This window comes from Phaseolus vulgaris, chromosome 3, assembly GCF_000499845.2.
Source record: "Phaseolus vulgaris cultivar G19833 chromosome 3, P. vulgaris v2.0, whole genome shotgun sequence".
Lineage (NCBI taxonomy): Eukaryota > Viridiplantae > Streptophyta > Magnoliopsida > Fabales > Fabaceae > Phaseolus > Phaseolus vulgaris.
The window spans coordinates 47,231,966-47,258,932 of record NC_023757.2 but is presented as its reverse complement, the minus strand read 5'-3'; the positions used below and the strand labels follow the sequence as shown (position 1 = coordinate 47,258,932).

At 32.7% G+C, this 26,967-nt stretch overlaps 4 protein-coding genes across 5 annotated transcripts; 2 read left to right on the top strand and 2 right to left on the bottom strand.

Annotated features, from left to right (window-relative positions):
- The first annotated feature begins 853 nt into the window (after positions 1-853).
- Positions 854-4,029, top strand: LOC137808253 (FRIGIDA-like protein 3). Of its 2 annotated transcripts, XM_068609281.1 has the most exons (5): positions 854-986; positions 1,078-1,149; positions 1,768-2,830; positions 3,046-3,221; positions 3,328-4,029. In XM_068609281.1, exons 3-5 carry the CDS (start codon positions 1,792-1,794, stop codon positions 3,766-3,768), a joined length of 1,656 nt encoding a protein of 551 aa, XP_068465382.1. In that variant the 5' UTR covers positions 854-986; positions 1,078-1,149; positions 1,768-1,791; the 3' UTR covers positions 3,769-4,029. The 2 variants fall into 2 exon arrangements, with proteins under 2 accessions (XP_068465382.1, XP_068465381.1); XM_068609280.1 differs by having other exon boundaries at positions 958-1,149.
- A 1,061-nt stretch (positions 4,030-5,090) lies between these two features.
- On the top strand, positions 5,091-12,361 carry LOC137808252 (aspartic proteinase 36-like). Its single transcript, XM_068609279.1, has 12 exons — positions 5,091-5,531; positions 5,641-5,761; positions 7,079-7,506; positions 7,613-7,769; positions 8,950-9,032; positions 9,106-9,202; positions 9,321-9,393; positions 9,509-9,715; positions 9,904-10,028; positions 10,273-10,374; positions 10,443-10,537; positions 11,869-12,361. The coding sequence occupies exons 1-12, from the start codon at positions 5,275-5,277 to the stop codon at positions 12,038-12,040; spliced, it is 1,917 nt and encodes a 638-aa protein (XP_068465380.1). The 5' UTR covers positions 5,091-5,274; the 3' UTR covers positions 12,041-12,361.
- Positions 12,362-13,373: 1,012 nt separating this feature from the next.
- On the bottom strand, positions 13,374-16,601 carry LOC137808251 (large ribosomal subunit protein mL43-like). The gene is made up of 4 exons (XM_068609278.1): positions 16,394-16,601; positions 14,994-15,166; positions 14,076-14,182; positions 13,374-13,748 (listed from the first exon to the last, which is right to left on the bottom strand). Exons 2-4 carry the CDS (start codon positions 15,071-15,073, stop codon positions 13,576-13,578), a joined length of 360 nt encoding a protein of 119 aa, XP_068465379.1. The 5' UTR covers positions 15,074-15,166; positions 16,394-16,601; the 3' UTR covers positions 13,374-13,575.
- Positions 16,602-20,261: 3,660 nt separating this feature from the next.
- On the bottom strand, positions 20,262-21,553 carry LOC137808250 (lysine-rich arabinogalactan protein 18-like). The gene is made up of 2 exons (XM_068609277.1): positions 20,911-21,553; positions 20,262-20,486 (listed from the first exon to the last, which is right to left on the bottom strand). Exons 1-2 carry the CDS (start codon positions 21,457-21,459, stop codon positions 20,403-20,405), a joined length of 633 nt encoding a protein of 210 aa, XP_068465378.1. The 5' UTR covers positions 21,460-21,553; the 3' UTR covers positions 20,262-20,402.
- Between the last annotated feature and the right edge of the window lie 5,414 nt (positions 21,554-26,967).

Genomic DNA, 26,967 nt, shown 5'->3' with positions numbered 1-26,967 from the left:
TTTTTATATTTATATTTACTTCTATGTGTATTTGACCAGCTGAGACTCATACATACTTGAACTTAATTTAGCCTATTTTTATTTATTTTTTGCTAGAAATAAGGCATCTTACATGTAAAATCAGTTTATCCTTTCTATCATAGTCTTATATTCATTAAATATTTTCTATATATAAATTAGAATAATTATCTTACATAAAACTAGTTGTAAGAATCATTCTTCAATGATTTTTAAAAGCTTTTATTATAACAAGAACGTTTTTAATCTCTCTCTCTCAATATTTGTCCCCTTTGGATATTTTCATTTTTAATCATAGATCGAATTTCAATAATTTTTTTATCAATATAAACATTTTATCAAAAAATCCAAAATGTTTTTATATATTTAAAGTATTTATTTACATAAATTTTATTTATATAAACATTTCCGTTATATAAAATAATTTCAAATAATTTAGTATAAATTTAAATTATTAAGGATATATTGATGGATTATTTACAAACAAAAATATAGTTGTGCTTTGGTTAAATTTTAATTTTGAATTTCATATTAAACTTATTTAAAAAAAAATCCAATTCATTAAAATTAAATATTTTTTAATTTTATTTTGTTAGAAAAACAAATAATACAGTTTGTAGACCTTAATGTTTCTTTTTGGATTGAATGATGAAAAATCAGATAATAAAAAAGAAAAAAGAAAATAAAACAATGTTGTTTGAACTAAAAGAAGAAAAGTGAAAAAAATATATTAATATTTTTATTTTATGGACTGAAACAATTTTCCACTTTAAGTAGCCAATTTATTATTTTATGTAAAAAAATACAAAATATATTAGCATTTCACAAATTCAATTATTTTTACACTTAGAACTAGAATATTCGACTATTGAACCCCATTTCCCTACCCTATCCCCGTTTTCTACTTTTCTTTCATCTTCTTTCGTCTGTATCATTTTGTCCTTCTTCCCCAACGAGTACCGCACAGAGTAAGTTTTTGAATCTCTGATTTATCGGAACTGTGCTTAATTTCTTCAACTTCCAAGCTTCGACTCAGGACGCTCCGAAATTTCAATTTAGGGTTTAGACAAAAGCTCGCTCAAACACACTGTTCGTTTCGCATTGCAACGAGTTTCTCGCATCAAAACTAAGGTATTACTAATCACCTAATCACCCCTGTTTCCTATGTATTTTAACTGAACGTCTGGATTTCGTTTTTCCATTTTCATTCCGTAGTAGATAGATTTTAAAGTTCTGCTTGTGAAGGAAGGGATGCAATATTTCCTTTCGGTAAAGATTTGATATTTTCGTTATGACTGTAAAGGAACTGCAAATGCTGTGTGTGTCCTTAGTATCATTCTGAAATCGATTGAAAACCTTAAAAGTATTAAATTACCATTATTATTACTTCTTGAACCGTCTGAAGTTTGCCCTATTCCATTAATAAGTGGAAGGCATATACGTAGGAATGACATTGCCCCCAAATTGTCTGAATACATCTGATAAACTAAATTATGACCATATTGATATGCAGAACGTAATTGGTTTAGGTTAATCGTCGATGAAGGTATGCAGATAGAGGTGGGAGGTAGCCTTAGGTTGAGAATTATGAAAAGAAAAGGGGATTTTAAATACCAGATTCATGTTTAGTTTGGACTTCGATATGAATATTTGGACTTCAATCTGTCCCAAAGTACTGTTTATTGTCATTCTCATGTTATTGTTAATGTTTATTATAGTTTTTGACCATTAAATTGATCTGTTTTGAAGTGCTGTTTGCTTGGTTGCGTGAATATGGGTGTCGAGGAGCAGGGAGAGGAAATTAATGTACAGTCTGTGATAGAGCAGCTTGGTCAGGCATTTCTTGAATTGGAAGCTCAGAAGGGGGAGTCTGAAAATAAGATTCAGTGGGTTGAAATTAAGCAACATTTCCATGACCTTGAGACAGAATTGAATAAGAAACGTGAAGAGCTGGAAGCTAAGGAGAAGCAGTATGAAGCGAAACAACTAGAAGTGGATACACTACTTGAAGAGAGGAAGGCTGCGGTTGCTTCAGAAGAGCAAGACCTCTTAGATCGGTTGCAGGAGCTTAAAGATGCTGCTGTAGCGTCCATTGTAGAGGCTCATGCAAATCACCGGAATGCAACTCTGGAGTCTGTGTATGATGGGGAGAACAAAGATAACAAGGTAAGCAGCTCTCTTGGCGATACAAATTCCTCAGAGGATGATTTTCCTCATGAGTCAGCTGAAAAGTCTGAAGGTGTGGCTGTTGAGGTTAGGCCACATCCAGAGCTGACAGAATTTTGTGAACAAATGGATGCAAAAGGTCTTCTGAATTATGTTGTGGAGAATAAAAAAAAATTGTCTGTTATTCGTGAAGAAATTTCTGTTGCATTAGTTAGTGCAACTGATCCTGCACGATTAGTGCTGGATTCACTGGAGGGGTTTTGCCCCACCAATGAAACTTCCCAACTAAAAGATAAAATCGGTGCTGCCCAACCGGGCATGTGCAAATACTGCATTATAATTTTGGAAGCCATGGCCACCTTATTGGCAAGGGCTAACCCAGGTGCAGATCACCTTCTGAACCCTGAAACCAAGCAGCAAGCCAAAGCAATTGCTGATGAGTGGAGGCCCAAGTTAGCTAGAGCAGATATTGATGCTGCCAATGGAAATTCATTGGAAGCAAAGACATTCTTGCAGCTTATTTCAACTTTTAGGATTGCTTCAGAGTTTGATGAAGAAGAACTCTGCAAGCTTGTACTTGCAGTTGCTCAGCTTAGGCAGGCTCCTGAGCTCTGCCGCTCTATTGGGTTAATTCACAAAATTCCAGGTTGGTGTTCTTTTAATAAACTGACCTGTGATGTCTGCAATGAAGGATTGCCCTGTCAGATATCATCCATATGCTAGACAAGCAGTTTTCTTTAGGGGTCAGTATAACTAGATTACTTGACAAAGAGTAGACACGTGGGACATTTGATTTTCATGCCAAGAGTTAATATGATCAACAGATGTTGATTATTCTAATCTTTATTATTATTAATGCAGTTGTTGTAGAAACATTAATCAATAATGGGAAACAAATAGCCGCTGTACATTTTATTCATGCCTTCCAGCTTCAAGAAAGTTTCCCCCCTGTGCCCCTTCTGAAGGGATACCTCAAGAATAGGAGGAGAAATTCACAAGTGAAGACTGGAAATGTGCGTGATATTGCTAGTGCGAAGGTATGCTGTGTTGCTTGACACCGATTCTGATTGAGCTATTGTCTTCATTTTGATTTTTCTTATTCTGCATTGCTATTGTTATATGTGCATCATCATTTACTTGCAGAATGATGCCAATGCACAAGAGCTTGCAGCACTGAGAGCTGTAATTAAGTGTATTGAGGAATACAAGCTTGAATCTGACTACCCACTTGATACACTTAAGAAAAGGGTTCTTCAACTAGAGAAATCAAAGGGAGATAAAAAGAGAAGTGGAGACTTTAGCAAACGCCCTCAATCAAAGAGGTCAAGGCCTAATGAGAGATATTTTTCACTCCATTCATCTGGTGTTAGCGCGGCTTCAACTGTTGGCTTGGGTAGGCAGGTTCCCCATGTTAGGGCACCGTATGCTGGAAATCTCGATAGATATCCCCATGCTGGTACAATCCCATACGATTTCCAAGTTCCTGGCCAATCTATATACTCTGGACCAACTAATGTTCCTCCTTCTAACTATGGTCGTTATATGGGTACCAGTTTGCAATCCTCGCACCAGCCTTACATGTGAGATATTACATCCAAGTGTAGTAAGACTACAGACATGAGAGCGATCCACTCATTAGTATATGTTCCGTTTTCCATTGAGAATTTGCGATAGAGCCTCATGTATGTTTGTCAGAAAGCAACTAGTTAGTTTTTGTTCGCATGCTCAGGAGTTTGTTAATGGAAAATCAAAACCCACCGTTAGTGATTCTATCCCGACATTTAAAATGTACCTTTTTTGTTATTTTTTTAGCTTCTAATGATACCAAGGGTAACTTATGTTAAATCAAGTGTCCATTACATTGATATTTTGGGAACAAACAAGCTGTAGTGTAAACCTGGCCCTTATATGTGGTTTAACCGAAAATACTTGAATTTTATTTTCCGAGTAAGATACGTATGCAGTCATATATCGTAGATGGGACCTATTAGCCCGAAGCGAACCTTGTTACTGGAGAATATTTTAAGTCTTTGGACAAATTTTTTGTTATCATTTTTTTTATAACATGGGACGTTGAAGCTTGACGAATTGGTTTGTAATAAGAGTATTTTCAGTAGTGCACCAATTTGTCCTCTTAACATGTGCGCAACCAATTCCTTAGACTTTGTCACGCAATAAATAATATGAAACTACTTTTTGGCTGCTAAATGGAGAAAAGGACAAGTTATGGCTTGTTTGTTCAGGAATTCAGCAAGCACCAGCAGATTATTTATATTTCTTGACTTCAAGCACACTCAACAAAAGGAGTGAATTTTCACTCTCTCTTAACGTCTGGTGATGGTTACTTCAATATTAAACAAATCTGTAATGACAACGAGTCCAAATGAGATTGAATTATTTTTATATTAAAAGAAGTTAGGTTGAATTTCTTTTTTAAAACAAACAATAAATAATTCAACTTAATAGGTATATGAAATCTTAATAAGTAATTACTAGCTAACAAATATTTGATCATTTTTTATTAGTTATTTTACTTTTTTCTTCAACATTTCCTAAATCTCAATTTTACCATAGTAGTTTTATTATTAGAAGTGAGAAACTTAAGGGATTACTAGTTAAAAATACCTTTAAAAATTCAGTATAGGTTTGAATTATTTTAAGTAAATTGCCATTTTCACCCTGCTGTTTAATTATAAATTGCTACAAAGTAAAATTATTGATTTTTATAAGAAAAATGATTTAGTTTATTAAAGGTCCAAATTTTAATATTGTCAATCTACAAAAACTAATTTTTATCATTTAACGGAAAATAAGATAATTAAAAAAGAGTAAATAAATAAAATTAACCAAAAAAAGAAAAATCCTAAATTAAAATACATAAAAGTGTAACGGAAATTGAAATGAATGAATATGAATATCTCATAACCTTATATTGAGAGACGCTTAGTTCACTTCCCTCCTTTCTCCAATTCAGAGACACACAGACTATCCACCATCCTTCGCTCCTCTCTTTCGCTCTTTGGATCCGTTACCGCAGAAACAGCCATAACTCGGATCGTGACTCGCTCGACAAGCCCGAGTCAGCAACTCATGGCGCGGGCATTCACTCACCTCGTCCTCATCACGTTTATCACCCTCTCCCTATTCCTCCAACTCATCGCCGGCGACTCCGCGCTCCTCCGAAACCGCTACCCCGGCGCTCGCCCTGCCATGGTCCTTCCCCTGTACCTCTCCTCACCCAATTCCACCTCGTCAGCGCTCGATCCTCGTCGCCAGCTTTACGGATCCGAGTCCAAGCGCCATCCTAACGCGCGTATGAGACTCCACGACGATCTCCTCCTCAACGGGTAAACCTGTTACGTCGTCGTTTCTCGCGCTCTTTCTTCTTCGCTTTTGTTTTATTTAATAGGACTCGGTAATTGGAGATTTATGTGTGTGTGGAATTCAATGATTCAGGTATTACACGACGCGGCTTTGGATCGGGACTCCTGCGCAGATGTTTGCTCTTATTGTTGATACGGGGAGCACTGTTACGTATGTTCCGTGCTCCTCTTGCGAACAGTGTGGCAGGCACCAGGTAATGCTTCGTTGTGTTTTTTTTTTCCTTTTCAATTTGCGTACATAATAATGTTTCATTGTGTTGTGATGTGATAAGGTTGGTTATCTGTTTTTTTCCTTTTTCAGACACATCCTTGCATAAGTTATTTTGGATACCTAAATACTGCAAATGGAAAACGAAAATTTAATTGTATGAAAGAACTGCTATAGGACAATGTGCTTATGGTCTAGGCTTTTGTTAGTGTCAATGCGCTGCCAGTCAGCATGATCTTGGTGAGAGTAAAAATGGAAAGGAGTCAAATGGGGGAGTGTAGATTGATAGCATATTTGGATAAAATAGAAGTCTAGATACTGATAATAAAATGATTCATTCGTACCATTCTTCCATTTTCTACTTTTCTATATTTACGTTTAGCACCGACACTTTGGGTAGTATGTAAGGGTGGGAAATAAGGCAACAACATATTTGGGCTTACAGCTTCGTTTGCCTTGGTTTGTTTATTACCTGAGTTATTCAGTTGGTTAAGATTAGGTCTTTGAAAAGACCTAGTTAGGTTAACATGATGACGCTTATGTGTGTTAGTTTTTAAATAGGAAAGAGATAAATGAACACCTAGCACTATCCAAACACTCCTATTTTTTTTTTGAGTCATAAATGACTAAAATAGAACAAACAATAAATAATAATAAATAAAGCTACATAGGTGGGTGTTGTTGGGATCTTTGATAAATGAGTGGCACTCTTTTTAATATGCTTGTTTTGTTTCTGATGTATATATTTATTAATTTTACAAGCAATTCAATGATTTTTTTGTCGTGATTTGGTGTCTATGCCTTGAGACCTTGATTTTTTGGGCCTATAAAAACATATTTGAAGGCTTTCATTCAATATTAGCCTTCAAATAGGATTCAGAAAAAAACTTGGTTGTTGTATTTTCATATATAACTATGCAAGGCCAACAAAAATGCTTATATCATCATCTGGAAGTAGTAGGTCATGCTAAGGTCGTGCAAAGATTGCTCTAACTTATTATTTCCATCCCTATTAATGCAGTAGACGAATTGTGCTTCCATTGTGTTTCTGAATGTCATCATTTTCTTGTAAGATATAGACATAAAAGAATCACTTTGTTTAAACTTGTTGTACCAATGCATGTTAAGTTGTTACCATCCAATTTATCTTAAGTGGTAGTGGATTGGATTTGCATGTCCATTTTTGTTTTAACAGGACCCAAGAAGACAAAAGAATAATTGTTTTAAACTTCTTGTTTCTGTGTAAGTCCATAACTTTATCTCAAGTAGACTGGACTTGTGTGTCCCATTTTTATCTTAACAGGATCCAAAGTTTCAGCCTGATTCATCTAGCACCTATGAGCCTGTCAAATGTACAATTGATTGCAACTGTGACGGTGACAGGATACAGTGTGTGTATGAGAGACAATATGCTGAAATGAGTACAAGCAGTGGTGTCCTTGGTGAGGATATCATATCCTTTGGAAATCAGAGTGACCTTCCTCCTCAGCGTGCAGTTTTTGGCTGTGAAAATGTTGAGACTGGTGATCTTTATAGTCAGCATGCTGATGGCATCATGGGTTTGGGTCGTGGAGATCTTAGTATTATGGATCAACTTGTGGACAAAAATGTAATAAGCGATTCATTCTCACTATGCTATGGCGGAATGGATGTTGGAGGGGGTGCAATGGTTCTTGGTGGCATATCTCCCCCATCAGACATGGTCTTTGGATATTCAGATCCTGTGCGCAGGTGTGTTACAAAATTCTCATCTTGTAGATACGAGATGTAATGCATTTTCTTAACAAATGCATTTTATTAATCTCACACATTTACTCTAGTTTCGGGGTGGCGACAGTCCATATTACAATATTGATTTGAAGGAGATACATGTTGCGGGGAAGCAACTGCCTCTAAATGCAAATATTTTTGATGGGAAACATGGAACTGTCCTGGATAGCGGTACAACTTATGCGTACCTGCCAGAAGCAGCATTTCTTGCATTTAAAGATACAGTAAGTTCTTTTGTAAATATTTTCATATGAAGTTGGAGTTTCATTTTTATAGTTTCACCTCTCATTTTCTAATTTTTGAGTTTCATGTTATTAGGCATATATAATTACATGAGAAGGTTTAAAAGGAAAACCTGAAAATTTTTAGGCTATTAGAAATGGACCGGCTAAAATCAACTTGGCGGGGGGTGGATTGTCAACTCCCAGGTCTTGTAAAGTATTTGGACTATGTTCCTTCCGATGTGGGCCATCTTAATTCCCCCTACCCCGTCATTGAGAATGAAGCTTTGGAGTGTTTTGAAGTTTACTAGATTGAAGGTGGGTTATTTAAGTTAGTTCAAGGGGGAGGGTTATTTAAGGTTTTTAAAGAGTATTTATTTAGGCCATGTTCCTAACCAATGTGAGACGTCTTAATAGTGGTAAAGCAATATACAAATACTGTAGGAGTTATCTTGAAATATATTTTGGGGAAGCCTGGACTTCTCTGTTGCATGAAGAGGAACAACCTCTACATGCTGATGCTGTTGGCGGTGAACCATAATATGACATTGCTTCTCAACATATTATGGCGTTGCTAGGCTAGGTGATAAGTGGAGTTGAAAGACTTGAACACCAACACTAATTTTCTTGATGACATTTTTTTAGAAATTTCTTGGGAATTTATCTGATTGAATTTGGCAGTTAAGTCATTCTGAGTTTTTTTTTACCTTGTTTTATGAAAACCATTGCATGGAAAACTGTATGGAGATCTCATTAAGTTTGAATGGTTTCTCAAGTATTTGGTGCAGATTTTGGTGCCAGGTTTTTGAATACCAACCCTTGACTTCTTTTTAGTTAATGGGATGCCAAGATTGATACTGTTTAACCTTTTCTGAATAAATTTTAGAGGTTTTAAGAATCATAAATAATTTTCTTCTTTTAAATAGTCATATTATGTATTTCATATATTCTTTATCAGGCATTTTCTGATATATAAATAATTTGAAGAATCTCCAATCTGTTGATTGTAGGCTTCATTTGATGGTTTCTTTGTATGTAGTCTAGGTTTATTAAGATTTTAAGTATTGAATTTCGCTTCTATCAGTGAGCATCATCTAAAGTGTATTTTTTCAAGGCAAAGTTTTAGCAACAAAATTGTATTTTATAGACTTGCTGACTCTGATTATACTTATTTGGCTTGCAGATATTAAAGGAACTTCAATCTCTCAAGCAAATCAGTGGTCCAGATCCAAATTATAACGATATATGTTTTTCGGGTGCTGGAATGTATGTTACAATAAAGCTCACATTACTCTTTAATTGCAGTTTACATTACAGTTTGGGTTTGCTTGTATTTCAGTGTTGCTTCTCAACTCTCTAAAAGTTTTCCAGTGGTTGACATGGTATTTGGAAACGGTGATAAATATTCACTGGCTCCTGAAAACTACATGTTCCGGGTTAGTCATACAAGACTATTTATTTGTAGCTTTAGCTGTGTTTACAGGCTGGTGCAATTGTTATCAAATGTTAATGATTCCATATTCCCTACTTTTCATGGGGCCATTCTTCATGAAGCATTCAAAAGTGCGAGGAGCATATTGTCTAGGGATTTTCCAAAATGGAAAAGACCCTACTACTCTGTTAGGAGGTATCTTCACATGAATCTTTTTCCTCTCTAATTTTGTATTGTATGGCTAGCTTCTTTGGTATAGGTTTCAGCAATTCTTTAGCGATAATTTCCCTTGTCATTTTTGTTCACGTAGGTATTGTTGTCCGAAACACTCTTGTAATGTATGATCGGGAGCAGGAAAAGATTGGTTTCTGGAAAACAAACTGTGCCGAGTTATGGGAAAGATTACAGGACTCCCTTGCCCCATCACCATTACCTCCAAATTCAGAAGTAAGCAATCCAACTGAAGCATCAGAGCCTTCAGTTGCTCCATCTTTGTCGCAGAATAATGCTCCTCCAGGTATTATGAGCAGCTAGTCTTCAAATGCATTTAAAGTATAGAGACATCATCTGTTAACATGGGTCGTATCAGGCGTTGTGTATTTCTTAACATTGTTCATCGTGCTTTTAATATCTCAGTAATTAGTAATTTCTTTTGATTGTATACTCATTGATGACGAATGTACTTTAATAAACCCAAATGTACAGGTGAACTCAAAATTGCACAAATAACAATGTTAATTTCCTTTAACATCACTTATGTGGATATAAAGCCTCACATTACAGAATTGGCGGGACTCTTTGCTCACGAGTTAAATGTTAATACTTCCCAGGTTAGAAAATTATTACTGCATTGCATGAATATTTGTTGCTTAATAATATATTGAAGTTCAATTAACAATTTTAATAAAGTTAAAAAATGTTTGATTAAAAATATACGTGTACATGGTATGGTCCGTTTAGGATAGGTGGGGATTTTGGTAGAGGTTCCAAGCTTAAGGCTCTCAAAATTTGTGGTCGATTTACACTGCTAACGTGCTTTTTTTTTTTTTTTTACTTTACGAGGGATGTTTACAGGTTCACTTACTGAATTTTACGTCTTCTGGAAATGATTCCCTCAGTAAATGGGCTATAACCCCAAAGTCGGATGCTCATTATATTTCTAACACAACTGCAACGGTAAGTTGACATTTTTGCTCCCTACACTTTTATGAAGACTGCCCATTTGATGGTGATTTTCTGTGCAGAATATAATTTCCCGGCTTGCTGAACATCGCGTTCAACTTCCTGACACCTATGGAAATTACGAGTTGATTGATTGGAGTGTTGAGCATCCATCGAAGTAAGTTTGAAAGTAAAAAAGCCCTAAATTGGGAATGTTATCCGTTCCATATCATCTATATTTATTGTCTCCCAATTGAAAATAGTACTGCTCAGCGAAATGTTGTATCTCTCGTTCTCAGATAGACGGACGGTTTCTCGTGCATTAATTCAACTAACCGTGCTTTTTATTGTGCATGTCTGATATATTTCCAATCCGTAGCATTGATTTTAGATTGAACAGATTGCTTTCTCAATTTGAAGCTGTGGACAAAATTGTTTGGATTTTAAATAGCAACTAATCATGGGCTTGGTACAGCCCTTTAACTTTTTTCTTCTAATTAGTAAGTAGGGTTCAAAGATAGTTCTATGAAAATACTACAAGTTTGATAAAAAGAGATAGCTAACAGAAAAGGTTTCGGATATAAGGGTGGATAGCAATGAAGCAACACTTCAAAACAGCATTACTCAGAAATATAAAATATTAAGAAACTCTGTACACGTTTTAAATTTAACACATTGGACAATTTATTTTTCTTTTCATTTAAAGATCAGCTCCTCGCCTCACACTTTCTGGATATGCCCCATATGTTTGTATATGGGTTTTACTATTTTATGTATTTGTCTATTGTGTTTTTTGGCCTATTTGGGTTTTAAGGTCCCGGTGTCTAACATATTGTTGCCTCTTTCAATGCACAGTCGAGAGTTGGAACTAATAATCTAGCTTTAATCTTATTTTTTTTTAAACATTATATTTTTATGAGTTTATTGAGCAAATTAATGAGATAAATAAGCTTTGAAGTGGATTATCACCATGTGCCTTGTATTCGATAACATGTTTTTCTGTAGAAAGTTGCCAACTTCTCAGTCTTTCAGCTTTTTTATTTATTTTTGGTTAGGGCTTTATTTCCTTTGACCTTTCTGAGAATGATGTCTTCTCTTCTGCCTTGGGTAGTTGTGGGATATCATTTATAGAATAGAATAACCTCTTCCTTTTGGAAAGCTAACTTTAGGACTTCTCTCTCCGTTGCTACAGAATTTGCTTCTGTAGGCCTTACTGGTCTTGGTGATAATGCTCTTGTTTTTGCCACATAAACGGTAGATGTGTATCCGGCACATACTTGTTAAGTAGAAATTCTTGGTTGACATTCCATTTAATTGGCGGGTGCAATGGCATTGTGTGTAAATTTTCTAATATTATCAACACAACCTTGCATGCATAGATAATTTTTATAATATTGAACTGAACGGCCCTGCTAGCATTGCCTATCTAAAATTTTCTCGTTATTGAATTCGGCTTATCAATATATAATCACTTCAGATATTTATACATACTTGCCTGTAATGATGCAGGAATTGGTGGCAGCAATACTTCTGGGTCCTGGGTTTAGCTTTTCTGATCGCATTACTTATAGGACTGTCAATATTAGGAACGTTCTTAATTTGGAGAAAAAGACAGCAAAACTTGCATACATACAAGCCAGTGGATGCGGCTGTTACTGAGCAAGAACTCCAGCCATTATGAGCTAAAGCTCGTGCTACTGCTTTTTAATATCTTACTTGATAGTGTCAATAGTTCAGTGGCATATTCAACTATTATCAAGATAGCAATTTATGCATTCACTCAACTGATGAAGGTTTTTTTCCCCAAAGAAATCAGGCTGTCACTACGATCCAGTTATCATTAAACCCTGCTAGAGGTACATAAAAATTTCTCTAGATATGACATCATCTGTAAAAGCAATTTTGTTTGTGAATATTGTAATATACAGGTGAATCAAAGGGTGGCAGCATAAGGTTGAAATACAATTTCATATATTGTAATAATAATTTTTACATTTGCTTTCGGCTGGTTGCTTTTCACCGAGTTATGTTCTTATTTTCAGTTTCTACTATTCTCAACTGGGGAATACTGTCAAAGAAAATTAGACTTTAGATCAAAATTTAGAAACCACTTTTACGAATGCATGATAATAAATTCGAATGTGTCATTTTTTTATTCTCGTAATACTTTTTTGTATCTTTAGTGTCATATCAATTTTAAGAAACACATACTCTGCCTTGTCATAATAGCAAAATATTTCAAAAAACCTTAAAATAGTCATACTTAATATTTTCTTCACTTTTACTTGATTATATTTTAAATAAACTTTACTTAATTTGTTTTGCTTTACTTAAGAATTCGTGTTTTTATTCTAAGAAACAATTTCTTATATAAGAAACTTTTTCTTTAAGTTGAAGAAATCTGATGCACCAAGTAAAATATTTCCAATGATAGATTCCTTCAAAATTTAGTGAAGATAACCTCATTAAGAAAATGGTCTGCGCTAACTGAAATGCTCTATAAGAAGCTAACAACTGAACAATTCCTTTAGAAAGGTTGCTCGATCAACAAGGAAATCATTGTATTTGTGGTCAGCTTTATATGGTTCCAATACTTTTGTGCAAACTGGGGCAAATACCAAATGTTTGAAGTTCCTTTCACCTATCCTTATTACTAAATCTTGTGCTACTATAGTCTGGCAAAAAGGGTCATAAGCATGTACTTTTTACGATCACTTCCAAAAAAGAATAGCCAAATTGTCTATTATGTTTCAGAACCATACGAGATGCCAATCAAGATTATTCAAGACCCAAATTACGAACATTTCAAAACCAACTTAAAAAGGTGAGAATTAAGCTTGTAAATTTCGACTACGAAAGGATTTATTTATTTATTTACAAGTGGTTTATTTTAGTTTCTTTTTTCTTTTGTTTTTTTGCGGCCAAACTTAAAAATCTTGTGTCCTTAAGCAACTATTTCTTCCATTAATGCAACACGCGCTAAACAAAAAGCTTCAAACTGAACTAACAAACACTTTTATCATGCCCTAAATTTTCATTAGCTTCATGGTTGGGAAGCAAACAATACAAACCAGAAAAAGAAAAGAAGAATGAGTTAATACAGAAAAGGAGCTCAAGAAAAAATTGTGCCAGATGTGAGAACTTATACCCATTGTATCACAAATTGATTAAATCACCTTAAGTAGAGGAACTTTCTCACACAGACAGTTTTATATCTTAATATTCCAGAGCAGTTGTCCAAGTACCTTGCACACTAGGATGTTTAGTTACGTGTCTTGTCCTCAATTTCACCACCTTCCTTCCTAACGCATTCCTTAGCCTAGTTGCGTGCAAATGTATGTCTTCTGGATCCATATTCTTCACACATATCACTCGCTGATTCCTGTTCTCTGCATTTCATAACTTAATCATCAATCACAACAAAAATGTATTCCCACTATGTGGGATCGACTACATAAATCAAACAAAACAGTACACAGGTATATTGGATTATCCTTATTATTTGGATCTTCTTTTCACAATAGATGCTATCTATCTTTCTCTCTAATGCATTAATCTTGGGCAGTGTGTCCACTCATCCATTGTAATAATAGAGCTAAATTTATCGTTTCCTTTTCCACCCAGCATTCAGCCCCATGTGAAATCGCATAGGAGAATCATCAATTACAACTAAGATAAACTAGTAACAAAGCTACAAAAGAGCACAAGAATCTTACTGTAAAATCCCTTCAGATGTGGATGCTGACCACGTATTAGTTCAGTAACCACCTCTAATTGAGGATTCTTCTCCTTAAATGCTGGCAAATGAGACTCCATAAATGCCCTATCAAATATTTAAAACTAAAGTGAGAATACACTGTTCAAAGCAGGAGCATATATTATTTTTAACACTTTGGTTCCAGGCCTTCAATACTAGGTATAGTGCAAGGCCATCAAAAGGAAAATTGAGGTTATCAAGAAAAACAGTTGATTGAAAACTTTCTCTAACTTGGTTGTTAAAAGGCTATGATTGGCATGAAGTCGAAGCCAATAAGGCACAAAAAACAAAACTCTTACATTTCTGTAAAATCACCAATACAAACAAGAACAAATTGTAGTTTGTAATTTGTAATTCATAAATTTTCCCAGTCAGAGGTGAAAATTCAGTTATTAAGTAGGCAACTAGTTTCCAGACTTGAATTTTACTAGTAACCAAAATCGAAGAACAAAAATTAAGCAGGCAGCAAAGGAGAAATAAGATCAAAGAAGGGCAACACAATATCTGTTCTGAACAACAGTAATCTGATTAAAACCTTGTTATTATTAGAAGTAAGCTATTATGTAAGCAATTTCAATTGCTAAGTCCTGGAAGGAATATTCATTTATTTATCCACTCATTAAATTACATATCATGTATAAAAGTCAAGACGGCAGAACATTTATGAACTATTCCACTATATCCTTTCAAAACCCACAATATGGCCTCATATTTTTGCAAATTTGCAGTGTATAAACAAATAAAGAGCAGTATAATAACTTGGAAAACCTATAAACCCAGATACCCAACAAATAAAGCAGTATTGTTCCCAATAACATGAATAAGAATATTGGCGTAAATGCATTAGACTGAAGACATAGTAAGAATGCATCTGTACCTTATACCTCTGCTACTTCCACCCCAGTTGCAATAGCTGACAACCAGCTTGTCAAGTTGCCAAACTCCTCGCAAAGCCATCTGCAACTTCGATTTCGCAAATTTCCAAAATGAAACTAATAGGAATCACAATCTTCTGCAAATGTGATGTCTCAAGAAATGAAGGCAAATTAGCTGCAATTAACATTGGCAAAACATGTTAGCCCACTTTGAACAACGAAGTGGCCAAAAGGGGGACAGGATGGTTGGCCCATCTTATTTTGGAAACGGGTTAAATATATTAACCCCCAGTATTTTGCAAATTGGCGGGTTAGCTGGCCTAAATAATTAAAAAATGAAAGAAATAAAAACAGATAAAAATATAGATTAAACAAAACCTCATGCAGACCTATGATTAATAATTAAGAATGAAGAACAAAAATAAATATTAAATAAGATTCTATGACACTCCCTAAGAGGCTTATATAGTGTATATACAGTGTACTCTCTCTTAAACTGGGAGAATAAAATTAAGGGTTGCATCATTCATGAAAGGGCTACTTTATTGAACTACTTTATCAAAGTGCTTAAAAGCAATATGGTAAGAAAATTTAACAAAGTCGAACTTGATTTATGTAGGCAGTATAACATATGGTTTGATTTCCTTGCAATCTGAAATCACTAAGGAAGAATTATGTGAAATTCAGTACGAAACCAATAACAGTTAATGAGCTCCCTGCATCAAATCCCAGATGTTGTGTCGAAATCAAGAGGCAAGTTTTCACATCAAATTGGCAGAGAACAACAGTACAAATTTAATACTAGAGAATGCCATTTTGTGGAAAGAACTTCACAGGTTTGCTGATCACTCTTCAAAATTCAACTAATAAAAACAATAGGTTTCTTCACCCACAACAGTAAGAAAAAAAAAAACAGAACACTTCCTCCTCTCCATCATAACTTGAAAAATAATCTCAAAGAGTCAACGAACCCAGCCATGCAAGAATTTGAAACTTTTAGTATTAAAAACTAATATTTCATTTCAAAATTCCAAGAAAATCTGAAACATGGTTTAAGCTCTTAAATGGGATCAAAATGTTCCAGTACATGGTTCTAAAAAAATCCTCTTCCCAAAGTCATATACAGATAGCAAACACAGAGTTTAGAGGGTAGATATTGACCATAGGAACAGCGAACAGAACATGAACATGAACTTCGTATACTGGCAATTTTTTTAATGAGGGCTAGATAACTTTGTTACACAATGAAATTCACAAATTTAGTTCTAAAATCATCATTTGAAACCAGGCGCGCACACCTTCCAAGGTTTTCAATCAAACACAACCACAAATCCAAATTGCAATCATAGATTGGGTTGTTCAGATGAATGTCTGAGTCAACAAAACAGGAAACGGAAGTTACCGGCGTGTGGCGGATCCAAACTCTCAGATGTAGCTTCCGTCGAATTGAGTAACTCCACTGGAATAAGAATGCAAAATTAAACCCTAGAGCGATTCAAAAGGTTTAATCTTGTTCACCCGGGTTTAGATCTGGCGTGTTCACAAATTTTTTATACCGAGTTACTCCCTAAAATTTCACCGCTTGCCACTGGCTAAGATATAATATTTTTAATGGTTAAAACAGAAGAAGTACTTATTACATTATGGGTATTTTTTTATGAAACCACATAATGTTGAATTTACGTTAATACCCTTTTTTTATTAATATGATTTTATTAATCGTCTTTCCAAAATTACAGTGGTAGTGACAATTATAGTTCTGATAATTATTAAATTGTAGTAAAAACAATTGTGACCATGAGATTGGTAGCAACCATAATGACAATGGTGATAAGCCTTTGATAAATATATTTAATAATATATATTACTTTATTAATTAGATTAAACTTACCTTTTGATGATGTAAATTCTAATCCATCTTCCTATAATTTAACTTAGTAGAAGTATTGATGGGAAACTATTGTTCACAGGTCTCAATTTCTCATTTATATTTTTATAATGTAAAAGTTTATTTTTATTCTTCTTTCTACGTTCAATGGGTATAAAATGTTTGTTTTATTTTGTACTTGTTCCCTACTCGTTTCTTGACTTTTTTTAAAATATTAATTACAAATATTTTACAAAATAATAAAAATTATAATAAAATAAATATGATATTATTAAGGATTTAATATAAAATCATACACATTTTTTTTTCTAATATTAAATATAAAAAAATATAATTGAATAAAGATAAAATAATTATAGAAAAAAGGTAAAAAAAAATATCAAATGTGTGTACTAAAATAAGTTACGAAACAAATAACCAAATAAAAGTTAATATAAGCTTGTATATATCACATAATAAACTAAATATATTTTATTAATTTAAAACGATAATACATATGTGATGATGAATTCATCAGTCATCTAAAAAAATCAAATATATATTAATGTAATGCAATCAATTCACATAATCCTAAAGGGACATGTCTCTCAATCCTAAAGAAGAAGTTCTATCCACACATAGTTTTTGATAGATCTCAAACAAGAAAAAAATGGAAAGATCATTCTCGAATGAGAATCAAGAAAGAAAAAGCTATCTTCAATTCTCAAATTCATTACAAGAATTTCAAAGTTTAACTTTATTCTTAAGCTCAGAGTGCTATTGAAATCATGGGCTAATATTCCTGCTTCTTCCTGCACTCATACATTCTTGTGACACTTCCCTACTTTATGCGAAAATACATTTTTGTCCTTCAATAAAAAAATATTTTTTTTTCTGGATTTAGAAAAGGATTATGGATGGTGTAATATTTTTTTTTTCAAAAATTAAAAAAAAACTTATAGATTATATAATCAGAATGATTTTTTTTAAAAAAATACTTTCGAATTCTACCAATCCAAAAAAAAATTCAAATCATAAAATGGTTTTCAAATTACATATTCCAAAATACATTTTTTCTAAAAAAAATGTTTTGAATTACCTAATTCAAAATATAATTTTACAAACAGACTAACTCAAAACTTTTACTAAATTTAAGAATAAATTCCGAATTACCTAATTCCAGATTCAGATAGTCACCGGATTACACAATCCAAAAGATAAAGAAAACAAACATCCATAACTAAAACTTTAAACATTTTAACTTTTTTACAATTTTTTTTTTAAATTATAAAATTTATGGGAGTGTGCAAAAGCGGAAGAAACAGCTGGTTTGTGAATATGATTGTCCTCACAATAGTGGACGTTGTTGTACAAAATTAGAGAATGCAACTCAACAAAAAATTTACTTATAATCCTTGTGTTCATTGGTGTGAACAACGTCAAATCCTCTAAAACTTTCGAAATATTTCTTAAATTTATAATCATAATTAATGTCTCTCAAAGCTCACAATCTCAATTATGATGGTTTATAATATCTCTAGTGCTCCCAGGCCAAAAATACAAACTAATGACACGATAACATATTGAAGTCGTAACAAGTTTCACAAAAGATGAAAAACAAATGAAATCAAGTTATGCAAAAGTACACGTAGTGCATTAAGAGTTTGGCATGCAGGCTATGCAAATTGAGTCCAATTGGTAAAGAATTTGCATAGTCCCGTCAAAAATCTTCCCATCAAATAAATAAAATGATTAAAATACTCCATCTAATTCAGTCTCATTCTAGAAAGTTTTTTCTAAAATATATTTAATATAAAAGTTATTCTGGAAAACACATTATTAAATGTTCAATCAAAATATATTAGCTCATCTCGTATTTTTTTGTTTATAGCTATATCTTATTTTTCTCTAGGAGTTTGAAGAAGCAGGTGATCTCCCTAGAAGCGTTTATGTGTGTATATATATAATATATTAACACAATTTTATAATAAAAGCTTAAATAATTTTTCTATCTCTTGTAAATTTATATTTTATATATTATTGTTGATTTATGTTTTGATCTTCATGTTTTATTGTTAATATATATATATATATATATATATATTCTTTTGGTTCCTAAGATTTTTTATTTATTTATATTTTAATTCCTATCAGTTTTATATATGTATTTCTTTTAAAACTAATCCGTTTGAAGGAAAAAAAAATCATTAATATGATTGTAAACAGTATCATTTCCCTATAATTAATGTTTACACATGTGTTGGGGATCCCACATCGACTAGAGATTAGAGCCTTTCATTATATATAAGTGAGTGCAAACCTCAACCTCATGAGCCGGTTTTATGGCGTTAAGTTAGGCTTAAAGTTCACTTCGTAATATAATTTCAAAGCCATTTCGAGCCTATCCTAGCGAGTGTTTGTATTGGGCCTATCGTGTCACCCGCTATTTCATTGTATATAAGTGGGTGCAAACCTCAAGAGCCAGTTTTATGGTGTTGAGTTAGGTTTAAAGTCCACCTCGTAATAACATATCATCCTATTCCTATTCAACCAAAATATAGTTACTAATCTCATAATTTATCACGTAAATGTTGTTAATAAATGACAAAAATAGAAGTAAAAAATAATTTTTTTATTAAGTACCAAAGTAGAAAAAAAAAATATTAAAGACAAAAAAGCATAATATGAAAAATTATTAACTGAAAACAAAGGAAACAGTACATGTGTCAGTTTACATAACAAAATGTGTATTACAATAAATGTTATTAAATAACAAAAAAATCGAAAAAGAAGTCATCAATAATTATAATTTTTTTATTTAGAACTACGTAAAAAACTAAGAAAATTTAATAAAGTTATTTAAGCCATAAAAAAACAATAAGTTTTAGTGTTGCATTGATGGCAGTTGGATTGGTGATGTGGTATGGGTGGCGCCAGTGCAGTAGTTATAATACGGGTACCAGTTGTTGATCCAAGGAGTCAATGGCATTGACGCCTTGAGACGCAAATGAACCATTAACACGCGTTGGGTTGAGTAGAAGCAAAGAAAAACCGGGAGAACATATAATGTCAATTGAAAAACAAAAGGGAAACAATAATTTATACATTTTTCTTTGTTTTCTTCTGTCTTGTTCCTTTACTATCTTCATTTTCACTCAACCAAAAAGCATGATTCGAAGAGTAACAAATAATAATAAAATAATAGTTTTAATCAATTGGGAAGTATTAAGAATGGTTAATTTGAACTGTATTGTTATTACTTAAAATTAGGTCTAAAGATTGTAATTCGTATTGTACTAGAAAATTGAAAGATAAGTAATATTTGAAGCGGTTATCGAAGACTAACAGAAAAGCTAGCATGGATCTAAACCCAAACGAAGGAAGAAACGGGAAGCAGCAGCAATGAGGAGGACATGAATGGAATAATAAGAGTCCCAAGTAACAATGTAAATAAATGTAATGTGTACCCAAAAGAGGGTGGAAAAAGAAGAAAAAGGAAATAAATGATACAATACAAGAATATAATAACAGCAACAAAGGCTGTCTAGAAGACCAAAACAAGGGTAGCCCAACCCAAAGCTAAACCTCCTAGAACCTTCTTCAAGCACATGATGGTCTCTGCTCCACTCTGAAAATATAAAGCAAAAATGTCAGATCCCACTGTTAATAGTGTTAAAGTATTCACAATTTGCAAATCCTAGATTTACTCAACAGTTACAAAGTAAATGTGTAAATGGTTATCCTAAACAACTCGACAGGTTAATAGTGGCGCGTGGCCACACTGCAAGCTTACATCTGAGTTCACTTTCAGTTTTGAGGTGGTAAAAGTGTCAAACCCTAACAACAGCTAAGTTCAAACAAGTTATAGAACCTGTGTTTGTACGAACATAACAACATAACTTTGATTCAAAAGACAAGGTTATCTATCTCTTGTATCCACTCTTTTAGCGTTGTTACTGGTGGATATGGGACTTACAACGACAATAAATCACAGATCTGATGCACATTGTACAAAATCAGCGTTGAAAGAACACAGTAGAGATAAAACATACCTCATCGTTGGCAGAAGATGCAGGTCCAGGGGAAGAAGCATCTTCGCTGGGACCAGGAGCCCCTGTTGGTGGAGCAGGGGGACCGAGCAACGACGGTGAAGGTGCTGGAGCACCGTGCTTCTTACTCTTCTTGTGCTTTCCCGGAGCCGGAGCCGGAGCCACAGGGGTGGGGGGCGCCGCCACGGGAGCAGCTATAGGCACAGGCGCAGGAGGAGAGCTTACCGGAACTGGAGCCGGTGGGGAGCTCACTGGCGCCGCAGCCGGAGGAGACGCTGCCGGAGGCTTGGTAGCTGGGGCAGGAGCCACAACGGTGGGAGGAGATGCCACCGGGGACGATGCGGGGGTTACGGCCTTAGGGGACGCCGCGGGAGTAGAGGATTTGGGGGAAGCAACGGGAGCAGGTGATTTGGTTGTGGAAGGGGCTGCAGCAGGAGTGGAAGCGGCGGGAGTTGGCTGTGTGCCCGACGGCGCTGACGCCGGAGACTGACCTCCGACGCCGGCGATTACAATGCAGATGAAGGCGAGAGAGAAAATACTGTTGCGATCCATTGGTGTGAATCGCAGTGTGAAGAGTGAATGTGTGTGTGGAAGAGAGAGAGAGTGATGGAGTATGAGGGATGTGGCGAAAGGTTTATATAGGCCCTACCTAGTTTTCGTAATCGATGAGGTTGGTCTTTTTTTGACGTTGATGATGATGACGATGGCTTTGTTGGAACAGAACGGATACGTGCCCATTCATCGGGACCGATGGTTTTTGTGTCATGGACCACCATTAGCCGTTAGATCAACGTGTCTGACGTACCACTCTACACCGCGTTTCAAATCTTTCTTTTCTTTAATTTTTATTTCAATACAATACCATCTGCCAGCCTAAAACGCTCTATTTTTAACTCAACAAAGACGTGTGGCTGTTTAGGAAAACTATCCACTTTCCCATTAATTACTTAAAATGATGAAAGGATTAGTTTTAATGCTTTTGAAGAAATATATTTAATGGTGACAATAAATCAGGTTACACCTTCCTTAAAATGTTCTAATTCACTTGTCAACCTATTATTAGTCTAATTTTATTTTTTATGCATGCTTAATTTGAAGATCTATCTCATAATAAAATTTTAAGTAGGCTCACAAAGCTGTCTTGCAATATAGATCAATAAGCTCAGAACTCACGGGTTTATTAATGAATCATACATTTACATTTCAAGGACCTGTCAACAAATAAGCTTACAAATTAACTACTTTCACTTCCTATGAAAAAGGCTAAAATCATAACTTTTATAGGAAATTTAAAACAAGGTAATACATTAATTATTGATTAGAGAATCCGAATTGAGAATTGCGATATCAAGCAGATATATAATTAAATGTAAAGTTAATTGCGATATCAATTATAAATTGAAATTAATAATTAGAATTAGATGTTAATGTTCACTTGAGATTCTTTTTAAGATATTAAAATAATTGAAGGAAGAAATTAATGGTTGATTATTGTTTCAGACAAAAGGTATAGACAAATAATGAACTAGAACATTTAAAGTGATATAGGATAAGTTATGTATTAGAGATATAGGATAAGTTATGTATTAGATGATGTTTTGTGTAGAGTGTTATATGAGCAAAATTCAAACTTCTTTATTTATAGTGATAATTAAGTAATTAAAATTAATTGATTGAATCTCATAATTTAATATTATACTATATATTTGGGTCGGATAACGAGCATAAATTATCAATAATGGTCCATGAACTTACATTATAATATTAAATAATTATATATTGAGTTTAATAGTATTTAGTAAAAGATAGGAGAGTTGAGTTAGAGTGGATTATGTATTGAAGAAACATAATTTGAATTGAAAGCAGGATGATCCAGTCTGGAAGGGTCCCAGATGGAGATTAGGCGCATGTGACAGACAGAGGGACATAGCGGGTGGGTGTGTGAGTGACCCTTCGGCTTATGTGACTTTCTTTTTTTGCTTCTTTTCCAATTACCACAATCTTCTCTCAATTCTCTCTTTGCTCCTTCTCATTTGCTGTTTTGTGGGACCTTCTTCATACTCATACAGCTGGCCTTTTCTCACGTGGGCCCAATCCATTTCACGCAACCAATCATTCCTCATACACCTTCTATTATCTCAATTACACCTTTTATTACTTAATTATTATTAATATTATTTTATAAATTTTATCATTTAAATTTTTTTACACATTCCATCATCCCAATTTTCAACTTTTACTACCGATTTTTTCTCATATTTTTAACCACATCTTTTATTTTTTAAAACAATTTTCGCGACACGTTATTAATCTTTTCAAGAATTGGAAGCTGCAAATGGTTAGGAACACAGCGGAACACAACTAGCAGCACCGCCACAAGTTGTGGGTCCCGCGTGAAAACGCCTTAACAACCATAGCTTTAATATAAGATTTTATTTCTTTAAGTAGACAAAAAATAGAATATTGTTTCTTTTTAATCACAAATCTGGAGTGTAGCAGAACGGTGTAGTTGATATATATTTTAAAGGGAAAATAAAAAAATAAAGAAAATGAAAGCTGATCAAAACTACTCGCCAAGATTTGTTTTGATTTGTTTTCTCTTGTTTTACCAAATTCAAACCAAATAAAAGCTGTTGGTTTGATTCGCTATGTCGCCTCCAACCTTTTTATTGTTGCATTAAATGATTCATTAAACCAATCAACACAAAACATCCAAAACATTTCTCAGATGCTGGCGTTTCAAAAGACCTGCAGGGTGCTGTTAAAAACTCAACCGTTAAAATTAATCAAATTTAAATAAACCCATTTATTCTTAATGCACTATTTTTCATGACATTTTTTAATTTTTTTAATTTATAAATAAACTCTTTTTTCTTTCAGAATACTCAACGAAAAATTGTTCTAAACCAACTCTATCTAACTTAACTAATATTCTTGTATTTCTATTAGTAATGACTGACAATCCTTAATCCGTGCTGACTCTAAATAATAATCGTTAACAAGTCAAAATAATAATTTTTTATAAAATTATTTTTTTTATTGTAAAAATACCACTTCATAATCTTTTTTGTCTGTTTTTAAATATTTGAACAATAAAAAGGTTAAACAAGTAATTTTTTAAAGTAAAAAAATAGTAAAAAAGTTAAAAAAATCTATTTTCTGAAACCATCAAACCTAGAAAAATTAATAATACCACAAGAAATATAGCTCTTAGTGAGTAAAATCCAGTAACAGAAGATTTTCATCAAGTATACACCATTTTGATGAATTTATATTTCATCATTAATATAATTATAACCGTGACCAAATTATAAAAACCAGTAACATCATTAATAATGATTATATATACATATATTAAGAAATTATAAGTAATGTAAAAATATCAACGAGAAATATTAATTTTAGCGCGTATTATCATTAATAAAGAACTTATTAAAAATAATTTGTTAAATTAAACAACTGAAATGTAATTTAGGTAATAGAAACATAACTTTGGCGTAATTTTGACAGTAACTTCTAACTCAAGGAACTTTTTTAAGTAAAAACTCAGGTTATTAAAACTTTCTGGAGTGGAGCTTCATAGGTTTTTTTTTTAAAAAAAAATTCTTTGTAATTTTTTTGTTTTACTTTTACATAAAAAATTAAATTTTTGTTGATTTTTTTTTTTAGAAAAAAATCCTGAAGCAGCAGTGTCAAACTCTTAAATTTACATGAAGAAACTTTTAAAACCAACTAAATACATAACTCATTTGTAACTTATATAAAAATGATTTATTTTATTTTAAATTCATTTCCTTTTAGATAATATTTATTACGAATTTTATTCAATTTGTTTACATCATATAAGTGACAAACACTGGTCGTTTATTTTCTATTGCTAGTAACGTATTCATTAAGTATTACAATACTGAAAAAAATAATTTTATCATATTATTAAAATTTTCAAAATAATATTGATAACTTTCTAGAATTTTTTGACTTATTATTGTTATTATTACTAGAAATTTGAAGCTTTTATGTTTAATTAATCCGTCACGAAAAATATAAATTAATATATAAGTGAAATTCAAACTGTTTTTTATGTGTGTTTGTAAACATTGTTCATCTTAAGTACAGAATAATTAGACTAAATGTCATAGTAAAAGTCTTGTACACATTTTAACAAATAAATTAAATTTAAAAGTTATTACAATCATTAAATTTCACTTTATCATCATATAATAATGTCTTTTATGATATGAAAAAATAGTATAAATTTCAATTTATATTTTAGTTCATATTTTCAATCAAAAAATTTATTTAAAGTTAATATATTCTCATAATTTTTGCTTTGGTCAGTTTTAACTTCTTTAAAATTATAAAGAGATCCAAACTACGTATAAAAAGTTAAATATTTTGAATTTTGATAATCAATTAAAAATGTATTATATATCATACATATTATATATAAATTATATTAATAGTGTTATTAAATATTTTTAAAATATTAACTAATAATTGTTACTGTTATTTATACTTTATATATATGTATATATATTGCAAGTTAAAGTGTTTAATTTTTTGTATTAATTTAAAATTAAATTTATTATTCCATTAATATGGAAAATATAAATAAATAATGAAGACAATGTTTTCATTAGGGACGATGCTTTTGTCACATGAACTATATTTTTTAATAAAATTTAGAAATAATCCTACAAATACAATAACCACTTAAATATCAGAGACAATTGGTGATGAATTAAAATATTGTCATAGAAATTCTTTAATTTATGATTGTTTCTAATTATTAATAATATTCACATTTTATTCATTTGTGGAGAAAAGAAAAGAGTATATAACAGAAGTGATGAAGAAGAAAGGAAGGAGTAGAAAGCCATAAAATTGGAGATTGGTAAGGTGTAGTGTTGAGGCCCACTTGACTTTGTCTTTAATATAAAGGACCACTTGACTTACAACACAAGAAAATGTGATAAAAGGGCATGATTTGAGGCGCTAATATCGAAACGATATTACAGCAGCAACATAGAAGCTTGCAAATGTGAGGGTGTTGCAACACATCGTGGCAACGTAGGACACGGTCACACAGGGTTTATGTTAGGCACAATCGTACTATGTTCAGATTTCCCCCTTCAGAATTTTTGTCTCTATTTATGTACATTTTAGTTAAGAAAAATAAGAAAGATTTTTTTTTAAAATATAGCCTTCTTTTGGTAAAAATTAAATATATATTTTTACAGAATTGGAACGAAATTATCCATGTCTTACTCGGTTTAAGTCGACAAGTTATTCACTATGATCATGAAAATTGCTCATATTAATATTTTTCATATTCAAAACAAGAGTTAAACAAATTCTATTCTTGAAGATCACTGATATTAATGTCTCATAACATAATCCATGAATGACAATCGTCTCTGTTGAGCTAAGAATTCACAAACATCACACCAATATTTTATGCTGAATGAAGATAATATGATTTGCAGATTCTGTGTCCATGTTACAAAGAAAATTGTGTGCACCAAAATATCAGATATTTTTATGTTGATATACGAAAACATAGCGGAGATACTACATTGTATGATATGATGCATACATGTTACTGAGCTATTTGAACCTAGGTATATTCAGATGAAAAAAATGTGCAAAAAAAGGAAAAGCTACCCTATTACATACATGTAAAACTTAAAAAAAATAAAATTATGAGCTCTACATTTATATATAACAATAACAAATCTAAAAAACGAAAGCAAACAAACAAAAAGCAATAGAATGCTACACAAAGGAACCATTGACTTTTTATTTTGTCAATACCGTGTCTTACTATGCCACACGTGGCGGTGAAACAAATGGAGTGGTGAATGAGTTGATTTGGTAAAGTTTGAAAATGTTTCGGGAGAAAAACCCTATTTCTATTTACTTTAACATTATAAACTTAAATATTAAAAATTGATTATATATTTTTCGCTTCTCACTTTAATGTAATTTGACTCTTATTCTTGAATTAAAACGTGTCCTTGCAATCAAAGTGGGGGAATGAAAAGCAAATAGAGATTGTAA

Excerpts from the sequence above, each read along its gene's own strand:
- LOC137808253 (XM_068609281.1), top strand. The coding sequence starts at position 1,792 with ATGGGTGTCGAGGAGCAGGGAGAGGAAATTAATGTACAGTCTGTGATA. Across the intron at positions 2,831-3,045 it reads GTTAATTCACAAAATTCCAG|TTGTTGTAGAAACATTAATC; the intron begins GTTGGTGTTCTT and ends TTATTAATGCAG. Across the intron at positions 3,222-3,327 it reads GTGATATTGCTAGTGCGAAG|AATGATGCCAATGCACAAGA; the intron begins GTATGCTGTGTT and ends ATTTACTTGCAG.
- LOC137808252 (XM_068609279.1), top strand. The coding sequence starts at position 5,275 with ATGGCGCGGGCATTCACTCACCTCGTCCTCATCACGTTTATCACCCTC. Across the intron at positions 9,716-9,903 it reads GCAGAATAATGCTCCTCCAG|GTGAACTCAAAATTGCACAA; the intron begins GTATTATGAGCA and ends CCAAATGTACAG. Across the intron at positions 10,375-10,442 it reads TTTCTAACACAACTGCAACG|AATATAATTTCCCGGCTTGC; the intron begins GTAAGTTGACAT and ends TTTTCTGTGCAG.
- LOC137808251 (XM_068609278.1), bottom strand. The coding sequence starts at position 15,073 with ATGGCTTTGCGAGGAGTTTGGCAACTTGACAAGCTGGTTGTCAGCTAT. Across the intron at positions 14,183-14,993 it reads GGAAGTAGCAGAGGTATAAG|GGCATTTATGGAGTCTCATT; the intron begins GTACAGATGCAT and ends AATATTTGATAG. Across the intron at positions 13,749-14,075 it reads ACATCTGAAGGGATTTTACA|AGAACAGGAATCAGCGAGTG; the intron begins GTAAGATTCTTG and ends TATGAAATGCAG.
- LOC137808250 (XM_068609277.1), bottom strand. The coding sequence starts at position 21,459 with ATGGATCGCAACAGTATTTTCTCTCTCGCCTTCATCTGCATTGTAATC. Across the intron at positions 20,487-20,910 it reads CATCTTCTGCCAACGATGAG|AGTGGAGCAGAGACCATCAT; the intron begins GTATGTTTTATC and ends TTATATTTTCAG.